Genomic DNA, 14,508 nt, shown 5'->3' with positions numbered 1-14,508 from the left:
GAGAGGGAGAGGAGCAAGCAGACTCCCAGCTGAGCACAGAAGCTGACGCAGGGCTCAGTCTCACATCTCTGACATCACGACCTGAGCCACTGAGCCACCCAGGCACTCCATCTCTTCTTCCTTTTAAGGAAGTCTTAGAAAGTCTGGAAAGGGGAGAGTAGAGAGAACCTTCCAGATTCTAAGAAAGAATATACACGGAATTTGAGGATTTGGAAATAGACTCCCTTAATACCCACAGTACCAGCTTACCTCTTCAAGAGTTTTCACTTCCCCCTGGATCCAGTAACCCAGTGCTAAATAATTGATAGCTATTGGCTATATTAGAAAGGAGGGGGAAATTGTGGGTCACCATTATTATTATGTCATTGGCTTTAAGGTTTTAAACAGCAGCTGACCTGAGGACTTTACTTACTACCACTATGTGGGAGATTTAGCAAGATTGTTTCAATAACTAGCACACAAAAACATGCCCACACCTCAGCATTTTAATTTGGCCCAATTTTAGTCTGCTGGGACTAATAGTCTGCTATTTTACAAATTTAGAAGTGACAGTTCAGCCTGAGGCGTGTAAGAAGTCAGCCACGAGACAGCCATACAACCCATTGCAGTTACCAGCAGCATGGAGTAGACCCTGTCCTCTGGAGCCAGTAGAGGAAATGGAGGGAAACCATGGTGCAGCAGTACTGCTTTAGGAACTCGAAGCACACTGGGTTTCCTTCTCAAAGTGGCAGCATTCCATTATCTCTTGAAACTTTCTAACCAGAAGAAAAAATGCCTCTGCCCCTAGCCCACTGTTAAACATTTACTGAAGCAGAAATAAAGGAAAAGTAGCCTTGTTTATTATATATGAGTACTAGAGGAGATAAGAAGTTTTATGGATTTGATACTCCTAACTCTTAGTAGATATTTTTCCAACTATAGATAACTATTAACACTGTTGTCTAGGAAATCACATACCTGCACTGAACTTCAAAGTAGTTTAAATTGAGCATGATTCAGATTTACAACTCTAAGTAAATATCTAATAGGTTCCTAGGAGGGACTAAGGTTTGAGAACTAAGGTTTTCTCCCTTTTTTCCTTGCTTTATCCTTGATTGAGAAATTAAGAATTCAGTCAACTATATTACCTTTTCTGTGTCCTATCAGTCACATAGACTAGAAGTATACTCTAAAGTTTAAGAGAGATATTGTGAAAATTCAAGACTGTTGTAAAGCTTTCTTAAGGACTTCTTAATAATAGACAACAGAATGAGTAAATTTTGTTTTTAATTTTGGGCAAATATTTCCTACAAATTCAAGAACAATAGTGTGTTCTCTTAAGGTAAATAATTTCTTATTTAGAAAAGCTTTGTAACAACTTGGCAGTATAAAGTATGCATTTCTTTTAGTAAAAGATGATGAATGTGACTCAGATGCAGAAAATGAACAAAACCATGATCCTAATGTTGAGGAGTTCCTGCAACAACAAGACACTGCTGTCATTTACCCCGAGGCACCTGAAGAGGACCAGAGGCAGGGCACCCCAGAAGCCAGTGGTCATGATGACAATGGTAAGTAGAGCTTCACAGTTGCTTTTGTTTTCATCTTTACAGGATTATCATTTCCATAGCTTGCAGTGGGAACCTACTCTACTCTAGGGAACATTTCTGATATCTAACATTTTTGGCAGATGCCCATAGAAAATAATCTCTTTAATAAAAGGAACATGTGTATGATAACAGCATAGTATTAAATTTGTGGCATCTCACTACTGGTAAGGCCACTGCAGTAAAGTGCTTAGAACAATGCCTGGACGTTGATTTCCATTCACTCACAGGGCAAGTATTAGAAATGGGAGCTAGGATGACCTTTAATTGCCTCTTGATTTTTTTCCACTGTTCTGACAATCATACTCTAGTCTATTCTGATATGAACAGCCTGTGTATGAAGAGTAGTAAAATGTAGTTCTAATATTTCATACTCTCCTAAAAGGAAATAGACTACCATTCCCTCCTTCCATGCTAGAAACAGATGACAATTGCATGCAAATATTCCTATAAGAAATTTTATGCAAGATCTGCACCAAGAACTAAGACGTCACTTGGAATGTTTGGGGATATTTAAACTATTTAAGATCCTATATCTGGTTTGATTTTTCTGAGGTTACCAGTTTAATGGATAGATATAACTTAATATTTAAATAATCAACTTTTTTAAAAGACATTTTTAGAAAAGCCTAAAGTTCACCAAAAAGTGAGACATAAGTACAGGTATTTCCCATGTACCCCTTGCCCCCAGTGTAGCATAACTATTCCCATTATTAACATCGCTCACCAGAAAACACCCAAAGTCTATCATCTCCTTTAGGGTTCATTCTTGGTGGTGTACATTTTGTGGGTTTGGACAAATATGTGATGACATGTATCCATCATTATAATATCTCATAGAGTATTTTCATTGCCCTAAACACCCTCTATGTTTTGCCTATTCATCTTTCCCCACCTCCCCTCATCCCTGGAAACCAAAGATCTTTTTGTGTCTCCATAGCCTTTTCCAGAATGTCATATAGTTGGAATTACACAGCATGTAACCTTTTAATTTGGCTTTTCTCACTTAGTAATATGCACTTAAGTTTCCTCCATGTATTTTCATGGCTCATTTCTTTTAAGTGCTGAATAATATTCCGTTGTCTGGATGTACCATAGTTTATTTACCTGTTCACCTACTGAAGGACATGCAAGTTTTGGCAATTACAAATAAAGTTGCCGTGCACATCCAGGTGCAGATTTTTGTGTAGATGTAAATTTTCCAACTCCTTTGGGTAAATACCAAGAAGTACATATGCTGGATCCTCTAGTAAGAGTATGTTTACTTTTATAAGAAAGTTTCTGTAGCTCGACATCCTCACTTGCATTTTGTGGTGTCAGTGTTCTGGATTTTGGTCATTCTGATAGGTGTGTGGTGGTACCTTGCTTTAAATAGCATTTTCCTGATAACGTATGATGGGAGAGTCTATTTGCCATCTGTATATCTTCTTTGGTGAGGTGTCTGCTAAGGCCTTTGGACTATTTTTTAATCAAGTTATTGATTTTTTGTTGTTGAGTTTTAAGAGTCCTTTGTATATTTTGGCTAATAGTCCTTTATCTGATTGTCTTTTGCAAATATTTTTCCCAGTATGGCACTTGTCTTCTACTCCTCTTGAAATCATCTTTCACAGAAGCAGAAGTTTTCATTTTCATGAAGTCCAGCTTGTCAAGTCTTTCTTTCCTTGGTGTTATATCTAAAAAAGGCATTGTCATATGTAGGGTCATCTAGGTTTTCCCTGTTATCTTCTAGGAGCTTTATAGTTTTGCATTTTACAGTTAGGATTGTGATCCGTTTTGAGTGAATTTTTGGGAAGGGTGTAGGGTCTGTGTCTAGATTCAGGACATTATGCATGTCCTGAATGTTCAGTTGTTCCATTACGTTTTTTTTTTTAATTTAGTGTTTAAATTCATTTTAGTTAACATATAATGTTATTATTATTTCAGGGGTAGAATTTAGTGATTGAGTAGTTCCACATAACACCCAGTGGTCATTCTATCAAGTGCTCTCCTTAATGCCCATCACTCTGTTACCCCATCTACCCATCCACCTCCCACCCAGAAGCCCTCTGTTTGTTTCTAGAGCTAAGAGTCCCTTGTGCTTTGCCTCCCTCTCTGTTTCAGTCTTATTTTATTTTTCCTTCCCTTACCCTGTGTTCATCTATTTTGTTTCTTAAATTCCACATATGTGAAATCATGGTATTTGTCTTTCTCTGACTGCCTTGTTTTGCTTAACATAATACCCTCTATTTCCATCCATGACATTGCAAATGACAAGATTTCACTCTTCTTGATGGCTGAGTCATAGTCCATTGTATTTATATACACCGTATCTTCTTTATCCTTTTGTCTGTCAGTAGTCATCTGGGCTTGTTTCATAGTTTGGCTATTGGGGACATTGCTGCTATAAACATTGGGGTGCAGGTGTCCCCTCAAATCACTATTTTTGTATCCTTTGGGTAAATACCTAGTAGTGCAATTGCTGGGCCATAGGGTAGTTCTATCTTTAACTTTTTGAAGAACCTCCATCCTGTTTTCCAGAGTGGCTGCAACAGTTTGCATTCCCACCCACAGTGTAAGAGGGTTCCCTTTCTCCACATCCTCGCCAACATCTGTTTTTTCCCGACTTGATAATTTTAGCCATTCTGACTGGTGTGAGGTGGTATCTCATTGTGGTTTTGATTTGTATTTCCTTGATGCCAAGTGATATTGAGCATTTTTTCATGCATCTGTTAGCCATTTGTATGTCTTCTTTCGAGAAATGTCTGCTCATGTCTTCTGCCCATTTCTTGTCTGGATTTTTTTGTTTTTTGGGTATTGAGTTTGGTAAATTCCTTATCGAATTTGGATACTAGCCCTTTATCTGGTATGTCATTTGCAAATATCTTCTCCCATTCTGTAGGTTGCCTTTTAGTTTTGTTGATTTTGTTTCCTTTGCTGGTGCTAAAGCTTTTTATCTTGACGAAGTCCCAGTAGTTCATTTTTTTTCCCCAATTTATTTATTTTCAGAAAAACAGTATTCATTATTTTTTCACCACACCCAGTGCTCCATGCAAGCCGTGCCTTCTATAATATCCACCACCTGGTACCCCAACCTCCCACCCCCCCGCCACTTCAAACCCCTCAGACTGTTTTTCAGCAGAGAAAGTCAATTATCATATGGTTTCACTTATTTGTGGAGCATAACAAATAGCATGGAGGACAAGGGGCGTTAGAGAGGAGTAGGGAATTTGGGTAAATTGGAAGGGGAGGTGAACCATGAGAGACTATGGACTCTGAAAAACCAGTAGTTCATTTTTGCTTTTGTTTCCTGTTCCATTACTGTTGTTGAAAAGACTACCTTTACTCCATTGTATTGCCTTTGCTCCTTTGTCAAAGACCAGTTGACTTTATTTATAAAGATATTTCTGGCTCTCTGTTCCACTGATCCATTTCTATATTCTCACACCAATACCACACTGTTTTGATTACTATAGCTTTATAATAAGTCTTAAAGTCAAATAGTGTCAGTCCTCCAACTTTATTTTTCACCTCCCATATTGTGTTGGCTATTCTGTGTCTTTTGCCTCTCCATATAAACTTTAGAATGTTTGTCAGTATCCATAAAAGGACTTTCCAGATTTGAGTTGGAATTCCACTAAATCAAGTTGGGAAGAACTGGCATCTTGACAATAATAAGTCTTCCTATCCTCAAACAATGAATATCTCTCCATTTATTTACTTCTTTGATTTTGTTCGTCAGAGTTTTGTAGTTTTCCTTGTATAAATCTTATACATACTTTGTTAGATTTATACGTAAGTATTCAGCTTTTTTGGTGCTAAGATAGTGTTATTTATCAATCCACTTTTAAATTTCTGAAGGAAATTGAGAATGGTGTAGAAAACAAAATAGATTCCATTGCAAAGAATCACCTGTACCTTCCTTAAATCAGGAATCAGTTATGAAAAATGCAGAAATAGAAGTTTCACCTTAGAATCGATAAGATTTTCTGTAACTAAATCAGTGACAAAGGAAATAGAAGTAGGACACTCTAGAATTGATTCCTCCAGTGTGCCAAAAGGATGCATTTTTGAAGACAATTATTATTAAAAGATTATTACCCCTCGGGACACAGCATTACAGTTATATGAATAGTGTTGTGTTGATCTATTTGCATATTTGGTGAGTCTATAGTTATAGGCACTGTAAACTTCTGTAGGTCCCTACCATTTGTACTTTGATTTCCCAAGGTTTTGGTTTTTTTGTTTTTGTTTTTTTAAGATTCTATTTATTTAGTTAGTTTAGAGAGAGAATGGGGTGGGGGCAGGCAGAGGAAGGAAGAGATAATCCCAAGCAGAGTCTATGCTGAGTGTGGCGCCTGATGTGGAGCTCATAGTTACAACCTTGAGATCATGACCTGAGCTGAAACCAAGAGTCAGACTCAACCAGCCGAGCCACCCAGGTGCCCCAGGTTTTTTTTCCTTAAAGGAAATTTGTTAAATTTCACCTGAGGAAGCCATCGGTTATAATAAATAAGAAAAGGAAATTTTAAAATTTTAATATACATATGTAAATCTTTTATGTAACAGAAAGTTCTTTAAGAATCCTCATGAAAGGAGCGCCTGGGTGGCTCAGTGGGTTAGGCCTCTGCCTTCAGCTCCAGTCACAATCTCAGGGTCCTGGGATCAAGCCCCACATTGGGCTGTCTGCTCAGCAGGGAGCCTGCTTCCCCACCCTCCTCTCTCTCTCTGCCTGCTGCTCTGCCTACTTGTGATCTCTGACTGTCAAATAGATAAATAAAATCTTAAAAAAAAAAAAGAATCCTCATGAAAGAAAATGAGGAGAACTAAAAAAAATGTTTTATTGCACAGATCAAATAAAGTTAAACTTTGTAAAGTCCATTGTTACTAATCAACACAGTAAAATCCTATAAAAATTGGGGCCCTAATCATTCTGAATTAGTAAAACATTTGAATTCTAGAATCTGTTTTTAATTCAGATAGTCATTACTTTCAGGTATACAGTTAATAAAGTATTTCATAGTAGACATTCTGTCACACCAGTAACATCAGATTATCCTCAGAAGCCCTCAGTTTTTTAAGTGTTGGTGGATTCAACACGCTCTCTGTACTTTATAAATTGTCAGAGGGCAAACTTTATTCTGGAAGGCTGAAGTATCACAAACTCTGAATCAGTGGTGCACAATTAAAGGAGATTTTGCAAATGTTTTATATCCAGTACTACTATCAGTCTGAAATGTCATGCTACCGAGCAAAGGAGATTTAGGATACAAAAATTCAAGTTTTTTTTAAAGCATATTCATAGTCACAGATACATAAGGAAATTATAGACTGTTCAAAAAATAGACATAGTTTGGATTTCTTTCTAAAGTTATTTATAAGAATTCTAAAAAGAAAATTTTTTTCCTTATGTGATAAGCCTTCTTTGCTTAAAAAAGTGATTCTCTTAAATAAACAAACATCCAATATTTTTCAAAAATAGGAACAAAAATTTTCATTTAACTCTCAGGCCTGTTCGTTCTATAATTTGCTCTTATTATGTCAGATATTCAGGTTTACTTTTTGTTGTTTTATGCTAGTATCCTAAAAGAATAAATTCTTATCTCCTTGTATGAGAAATTCAATATAGATTGATTTATGAAAATAATAACTTGCTGGTAGAATATTATGAGCACCCTGTCATATTACAAAATTACTAGTATTTTGTTTATTGATGAAGGCAAAAAAGAAAATAGAACATAATGAGAACAGACAGCTGTATTACACTTGGATTATAAACAGCTTAAGTAATAGAATCACATGTCGATTGTGGTGCCAATAATAAAGCACCTGCAATGGCTCACTTGGACTTCTGCCACTGTAACCAGCTAAAATCAATAGGACGGATTAGGTACTCTGGCAAGGAGAATGTCCCAAATGTTGATTTCCTACTTACCTTTACAAATAGTAAATTAATACCAGACAAAACATAACGTGATTTCCAAAACAATTTCATGTGGCTAATCTAATCCCATTAGAAGTAGGTCATTTTAGAGACATCACCAGCAGAAAATTCTCTGATTCCAGTTGCCTTGCTGGCTGATAATAAAGACACCATCATAAACTTTGGGGGATTTGGTTGTTCGATTTTATTCATATGGGATCAGGTGCTTAGTCTATTACATGCAGGCTGGTTCTCAAGCAAAACTTTTAATTTATATGGATTTGGATTTCAATAAAGGTAATATATGTTTATGAGGGATTTTGAGATTGTAATATAATTTTTTTGGTAGTCTTTTTCTTTTTATCTTTTTTTAAAAAGATTTTATTTATTTATTTATTTATCTGTCAGAGAGAGAAAGAGTATGCACAAGCAGGCAGAATGGCAGGCAGAGATAGAGAGAGAAGTAGGCTCCCTGCCAAGCAAGGAGCCCGATGTGGGACTCAATCCCAGGATCCTGACCTGAGCTGAAGGCAGCGGCCTAATCAACTGAGCCACCCAGGCATCCCGAGTCTTTTTTTTTTTTTTTTTAAATTATTATTTATTTATTTATTTTCAGAAAAACAGTGTTCATTATTTTTTCACCACACCCAGTCTTTTTTAATAAGAAATTCAAATGAAGGTAGAGATATGATTTACAATAAGTTTTATCTTTTAGGAACTCTTTTTTTTTTTAAAGAAATAAACCAAATATGGAAAAGCACTCTTAGTTAAATAATATTAATTGGCAAAATAGTATTACGTTTTAGGATTGCCGGGCTTCGATGGCTCCATATGTAAAAATATGGTTCATTCAGGAACACTTGGGTGGCTCAGTTGGTTAAGTGTCCAACTCTTGGTTTTGGCTCAGGTCATGATCTCATAGGTCCTGGGATCGAGCCCCACTCAACCCACATGGCAGTCTCCATGCTCAGAAGGAGTCTGCTTGAAGATTCTCTCCCTTTACCCTTCCCCCAACTCACACACAAATAAATCTTAAAAAACTATATGGTTCACTCAGTGAACTCCAGTTTTTCTGTATTTCCTTTATTTTCTGAATCCTATCCTATACTTATACATATAAAATTCTACAGAAAATGTATCCATGTAATTCAGTAAGGAAAAGAACATAAAGAAGCATGTGTGGGAGGTCTTTGTGGGACAGACCTAGATCTGGCTCCTGTTACTCATTTCCCCCAGCACTTGTTCTTGTGGTCTGACCTCTGTCATATGGCTACACCTAACTGCAGGGGTGTCTTGAAAACATAATCTAATTATATACTACTCACTGTGTGATGGCAATAACTTTAGAGTGTCATTTCCAAATGAGAAAGAAAGCATTAAATAATTAATGACACATCATTACCAATGGAAAGATTCTATTATGGTGTACAAGTCCCCTTCAATATGTATATATTTATAAAAGTAATGTATATTTCTAATTTTGTTTATGTTTTCTTTGTCTAATTAACCATACAAAAAGAAGGGAAGATTTGTGGTTTAGTGGAAAAGACATGAGAGTTTGAAGTCAGACAGCACATGTTTGAATCCTGACTTCATCATTTACTGGCCAAGTGACTTTTAAGTTATTTAACCTTTCTGAGCCTCCTGTTTTCTCTTTTATGAAACAGAGATAGTATCATTGTATTATTTTAAGGATCAAATATAAAGTAGGTAGTATAATATCTGGCACAAAGCATAGGGACTCAGTGACAGCTTTGGTAATTTTTTTTGGATGTTTTAAATTCAAAATATATTATCTTTCTTATACAGGAACACCAGATGCATTCTCCCAGTTACTCACCTGCCCGTATTGTGATAGAGGCTATAAACGTTTTACCTCTCTGAAAGAACACATTAAATATCGCCATGAAAAGAATGAAGATAATTTTAGTTGCTCCCTGTGCAGTTACACCTTTGCATACAGAACCCAACTTGAACGTCACATGACATCACATAAATCAGGAAGAGATCAAGTAAGTGAAAGCAACCATCCGTACAAGGCAAGGGTTTTAATATACTTAAAAGGATGTAGTAGAAAGCATCTTATCTGCAGCCTTACAAGAATAAGTGATTATTTGAATTATCTGGTCATTTCTGAGTTATAAAGTACATGTGAACATTATTGTTGAGGTCTCTAAGTTTTCTTATTCTTTTTCAGGTAAGATCCTTTTTTGCAAATTTAATTATTTTGCTTATACCATAACAAATATTTCCCTGAAGTTTAAAACTAGATTTCAAAGTGCATTCTACCAAAATGCTCAGTGTAGAAAAAATAAATACTGGTTTCATAAACCATATGACTAAGTATTGACCAAATTGAGAGGAAAGTCAAATAATAATAATAAAAGTTAATTTTCTGGGAACCAAAGACTACTTTATTTATTCTCAGTGTAAGTTACTGTGTTCTATTTACTGTAGGAAGGGAAGTTGCTTCCTTTAAGAATCTGAAGTTTAGATTCTAAACATTCTTATATTGAAGACTCATTTTTCACATGGTTTGTTCTATCCCTATGTCATGTTGCCTCAATTTCTAGTGTATAAAATAAGACTATTCTTCTAGAAGTTAATGTTTGAACGGTTGGCTCTGTATTTAAGGATTAAAGGCCAAGAAGCTCTTGCCAATTGCCCTTCTTTTGGAAGATCCTGATAAGTATCAACTCTAAACCAATCATATTAATATCAACATGATGCTAATTTTAAAAATCAGAGAAATGTTCAGCTGCACAGTGTATTTTAAGTGTATGTGTTATTGTTGTGGCACATGTCCAGTTTCTTGTATCAAAGGATTATGACTATCTATAAATGCAAATCTGTGAGAATTCTGCCCTATGTATGTACCTCATATAGTCCTGTATCTCACAGAGCACAAGTTAGACCCTTTCTAAGATGATGGCTAAACCAAACAAAAAAATTAACAGCAGAAACAGAATCATCAAGCAGGGTCAACCTATCTTCTCAGTACCTTGACAACAACACTCACAAAATCACAAAATAAAGGGGGAGAAGGATGGCAATCAGGAAGTATAGAACCACGATTTCCTTAGATAGGTTAGTGGGTAAGTCCATGAGGGAACACTTGAAGTTGGCAAAAATACCAAAAGAAGAAAGAAATTGATACAGAGAAGGAACTCCTAAAGACAAAGACCATATGTCCCTATGCAAGTCTTATTGGGGATGATACTTTTTCCATCTGACTACAGTACAGCCAAGCCTTGGGAAAAGAGCCCTATTTGTGTGACATTTGGGGAGCAGGCACCAACTGCACCTGTTGTCCCCAAATCCTGTCTCAGAAATGATCTGCAAAGCACAGGTCGAGCTAACGGTGAAAACAAGAGATGCCATTATAGAAAGAAATCATAAGAGCAACGATGAGCATAAGAGCCAATTTTGTGGTGATTTTTCAGATGAGTGAAAGGCAGTAGGTTTTATATAAAGTAAGTGATCAGGCAAAAGTCAGAAAGGAGCTGTGGTTAATATGGGGACCAAAAATGTGAGGAAATATGATCGGGATGTCTTAGAAACAATTTAGGTTATGGGGCAGCAAACTTGAGTTTGAAAGCCATGCCATGGCTTAAAGATAAGCATTTCCATGTATTATTAATTTATTCATTAAACAAACATTTGTGTTTCTATTACGTCAGAACCTGTTCTGTGTTCAGAACCTGTTTAGTGTTAAAAGGCACAATAGTGAAAAAGATAGGCAAAGATCAAGAAAGTAGGGAGCATATATTAGCAGATGATGTAAAATATAAGAAAAGAGATAGTATGAAGAAAAAAAAAAGCAGAAGGTAGAAAGTGAAGAAAGCTGCTATTTTTTTAAGGAGAGAGAGACCTTTCTAAGAATGGACATCTGAACAAAGACCCAAAGGAAAGGAAGCAGCCAGTCATAGGATGATTAGGGTAGGGTGTTCCAGTCAAAGGGAACAGAGGGAAACATGAAAAGGCCTTGAGATAAGTCAAGCAGAGAGAGTCAGTTATCATATGGTTTCACTTATTTGTGGAGCATAACAAATATCATGGAGGACAAGGGGTGTTAGAGAGGAGAAGGGAGTTGGGGTAAAGTGGAGGGGGAGGTGAATCATGAGAGACTATGGACTCTGAAAAACAATCTGAGGGGTTTGAAGTGGCGGGGGCGGGGGGGGTGGGAGGTTGGGGTACCAGGTGGTGGGTATTATAGAGGGCACAGATTTCATGGAGCACTGGGTGTGGTGAAAAAATAATGAATACTGTTTTTCTGAAAATAAATAAATTGAAAAAATTTTTAAAAAAAAAAGGCCTTGAGGCAGAAGCCTGCCCAGCATCCCCAAAGGATAGCAAGGAAGCCAGTATGAATAAAGGGGAGAAAGATAGGTGAGGCCAGGAAGTATTTGGGGCTGGATGATATACCCCATTGTATAGACCCTGGTAGAGACTTTATTTTATTCTACAGTGTGACAGGGAAACCTTTGAAGGTTACTGAATTTTGTCTTGATTTTTTGTTTTTTATTTTTAAGGGAACACTGGCTGTTGGGTGGAAAGTAGATCAAGAAAGATAAGAATGGAAGCAGGGAGACCATTTGGAAGCTATTGCTATAATCCAGGCATAATGTGGTGGTGGCTTTGAAATCACTGGTAGTGACTGACAGGACACTGACGAATGTCGGATACAGAGTATATTCAGGTGGCTTGCTGATGGAGTGAGTAAGGGAGTTAAAGAGAGGAATCAAGGATTACTCCATAGTTTGGGGCTGAAGCAATAATCAAATAAGTGATGGTGTCCTTCACAAAGACAGAAAACACCAGAGGAGGGCCTGACTCTCAAAAGGGAAATTAAGAGCTCGGTGTTAATCATGTTAAGTTTCACATGCCCATTTCTTTCTGACTGGTGGTATCAAGGACTCAATTGGTTCTGAGAGTCTGGAGTTAAGGGGAGGGGTCTAGACATACACCGTTGGGAGTTGTCACCATATATTTGGTGCCTACAGCCATCGGTTTGGATGAAGCAGGATACATAGTAAGTACTCATTCTCTTTCCTTCCTGTATGGAAAACAAAAGAAGGGAGATTCCAGCTAGAGGAGCATGAAGCAAGTCGTACTTGAGTTATGCCTTTGAAGTATGGCTAGAATCTTAATTACCAAAATTATAGGGAAACATAACCAAGAAATAAGAATAGTATAAACTAAAGCAAGGAGATAGAGAAGAGTAGTCTATGTGCAAAAAACTGAGACTCACTGAGTGACTGAGGCATGAACTTCTTCCAGGGAACTGGTGAAGAATCATCAGCCTGGAAACTCAGGTAACCTCAGAATGTATAGACTCAGAATCTGTATTCAGGGGTTCATGGGGGGAGCCTTTGAAGGGTTATGAGCAATTTATGGTTTATGAATTTTATGATAGAACTCAGTTCAAGTAGTGCTTTTGTATGATTAAGCTAATGAACAAAAAAAATCAGAAACAGACTCAAACACAGAGAACATACTGGTGGTTGCCAAAGGAGAGGGAGGGAGGTGGGCACAATGGGTAAAAGGGAGTGGGAGGTCCAGGCTTCCAGTTATAGAATGAATAAATCATGGGGATAAAAGGTACAGCATTGAGAAGCTAGTCAAATGCATTGTGATAGTGTTCTATGGTGACAGATGGTAGACACTTGTGATGAGCATAGTGTAACATACGGACTTATTGACTCACTGTGTTGTATGCTGAAACTAATGTAACACTGTATATCAATTAGACCTGACTGGGAAACATTTCATAATAATAAATAAATTTAATGATGGATAAAGAAAAGTAAATAAATAAAGTAATGGAAACTTTACTTTCTGGAAAAGTAAAATCTAAAGTAAAAAACAAATACAATTTTTTTTTAAATTTTTTACTCTGGAAAAAAAAATACAGTACCTGGAAAAAAAATCTAAGAGTGCAAAATATATTTGAAACACATAAAAGTGAGAATTTGATAAACCAGACAGAAAGCTGTTATAATACTCCATGTTTGGATGAAAAGATGGAGTTATTTTTTAAAATTCATCAGATTAAAGTACATTTTGGAAGTACTAAGCATCTAAGAGATAGGATAAACTACTGGAAAAAGCCAGGCTACAGAAGGGATAATCTCTAGTTTCTAGTAATGTATATACTATCTTACTTGTGCTAAATACTATTTACTCAATGAAGCATGATTCTAATGCTCTAAATTAGCAAGTGGAGATTTTTCTTTATGTCCAAATTCTGATCCTACTATCACCCTTCTTTTTGGTGCAGTATTCCAAGTGTTAGATTTTTGTGACTGACTCAATATGAAGCCTTTGAGAAGCAGAATTCATCAAAATGCTTTTAGCAGATTGGCTATTCTTTTACGTCCAAAGTTTTTTTGCCTTATAATTAAAATATCAATTCTTTCCTACAGAGACATGTGACACAATCTGGTGGTAATCGTAAATTCAAGTGCACTGAATGTGGAAAAGCTTTCAAATACAAACATCATCTAAAAGAGCACTTAAGAATCCACAGTGGTAAATATTTCTTTTCTGTCTACACCTTGAATATCATAGCATATATGGTAATAAATAAATCTGTTGTATCGTGGTCTACACACATGGTCAGAAACTTTGCTTTTCTTGTAGAATGAAGACTAACCTGGAGAAATTTTTTATTTATAAATCATATTTTATTGGAATCTTGATCTTTAACTGAAGCATAATAAGCTAATATAGTATGACATACTCCAAATTTTTTAATCAGAATATATTATAGTCTACGGCCATACCACCCTGAACGCGCCCGATCTCCTCTGATCTCGGAAGCTAAGCAGGGTCGGGCCTGGTTAGTACTTGGAAGGGAGAATATATATTATATATATTATGTATATATATTTTTTTAATATAGAATAAGAAGTACAACCTCCTTGAGCTTTCTGATGAATACTAATTCCATTGCCTCTTTTGCACAGTTAACGAGGGAGTGAAAAGGATATAGAGGTACAATTTGTACAAGAAAGTAAGGAG

General features: G+C 36.4%; 1 protein-coding gene across 3 annotated transcripts in view; it reads left to right on the top strand.

Moving 5' to 3' along the window:
* The window catches only part of ZEB1 (zinc finger E-box binding homeobox 1), a 189,129-nt gene that overhangs the window by 161,089 nt on the left and 13,532 nt on the right, over window positions 1–14,508 (top strand). For 2 of the 3 annotated variants that reach the window (XM_044228911.1, XM_044228910.1), the window contains exons 4-6: window positions 1,389–1,550; window positions 9,295–9,497; window positions 13,911–14,016. In XM_044228911.1, the coding sequence (XP_044084846.1) occupies window positions 1,389–1,550; window positions 9,295–9,497; window positions 13,911–14,016 (471 nt within the window). The remainder of the gene's footprint in view (window positions 1–1,388; window positions 1,551–9,294; window positions 9,498–13,910; window positions 14,017–14,508) is intronic. The other variant, XM_044228912.1, reaches the window with a different exon arrangement.

This window comes from Neovison vison, chromosome 12 (genome assembly GCF_020171115.1).
Source record: "Neovison vison isolate M4711 chromosome 12, ASM_NN_V1, whole genome shotgun sequence".
Taxonomy (NCBI): domain Eukaryota; kingdom Metazoa; phylum Chordata; class Mammalia; order Carnivora; family Mustelidae; genus Neogale; species Neogale vison.
This window is presented reverse-complemented; position numbering and strand designations above follow the sequence as displayed.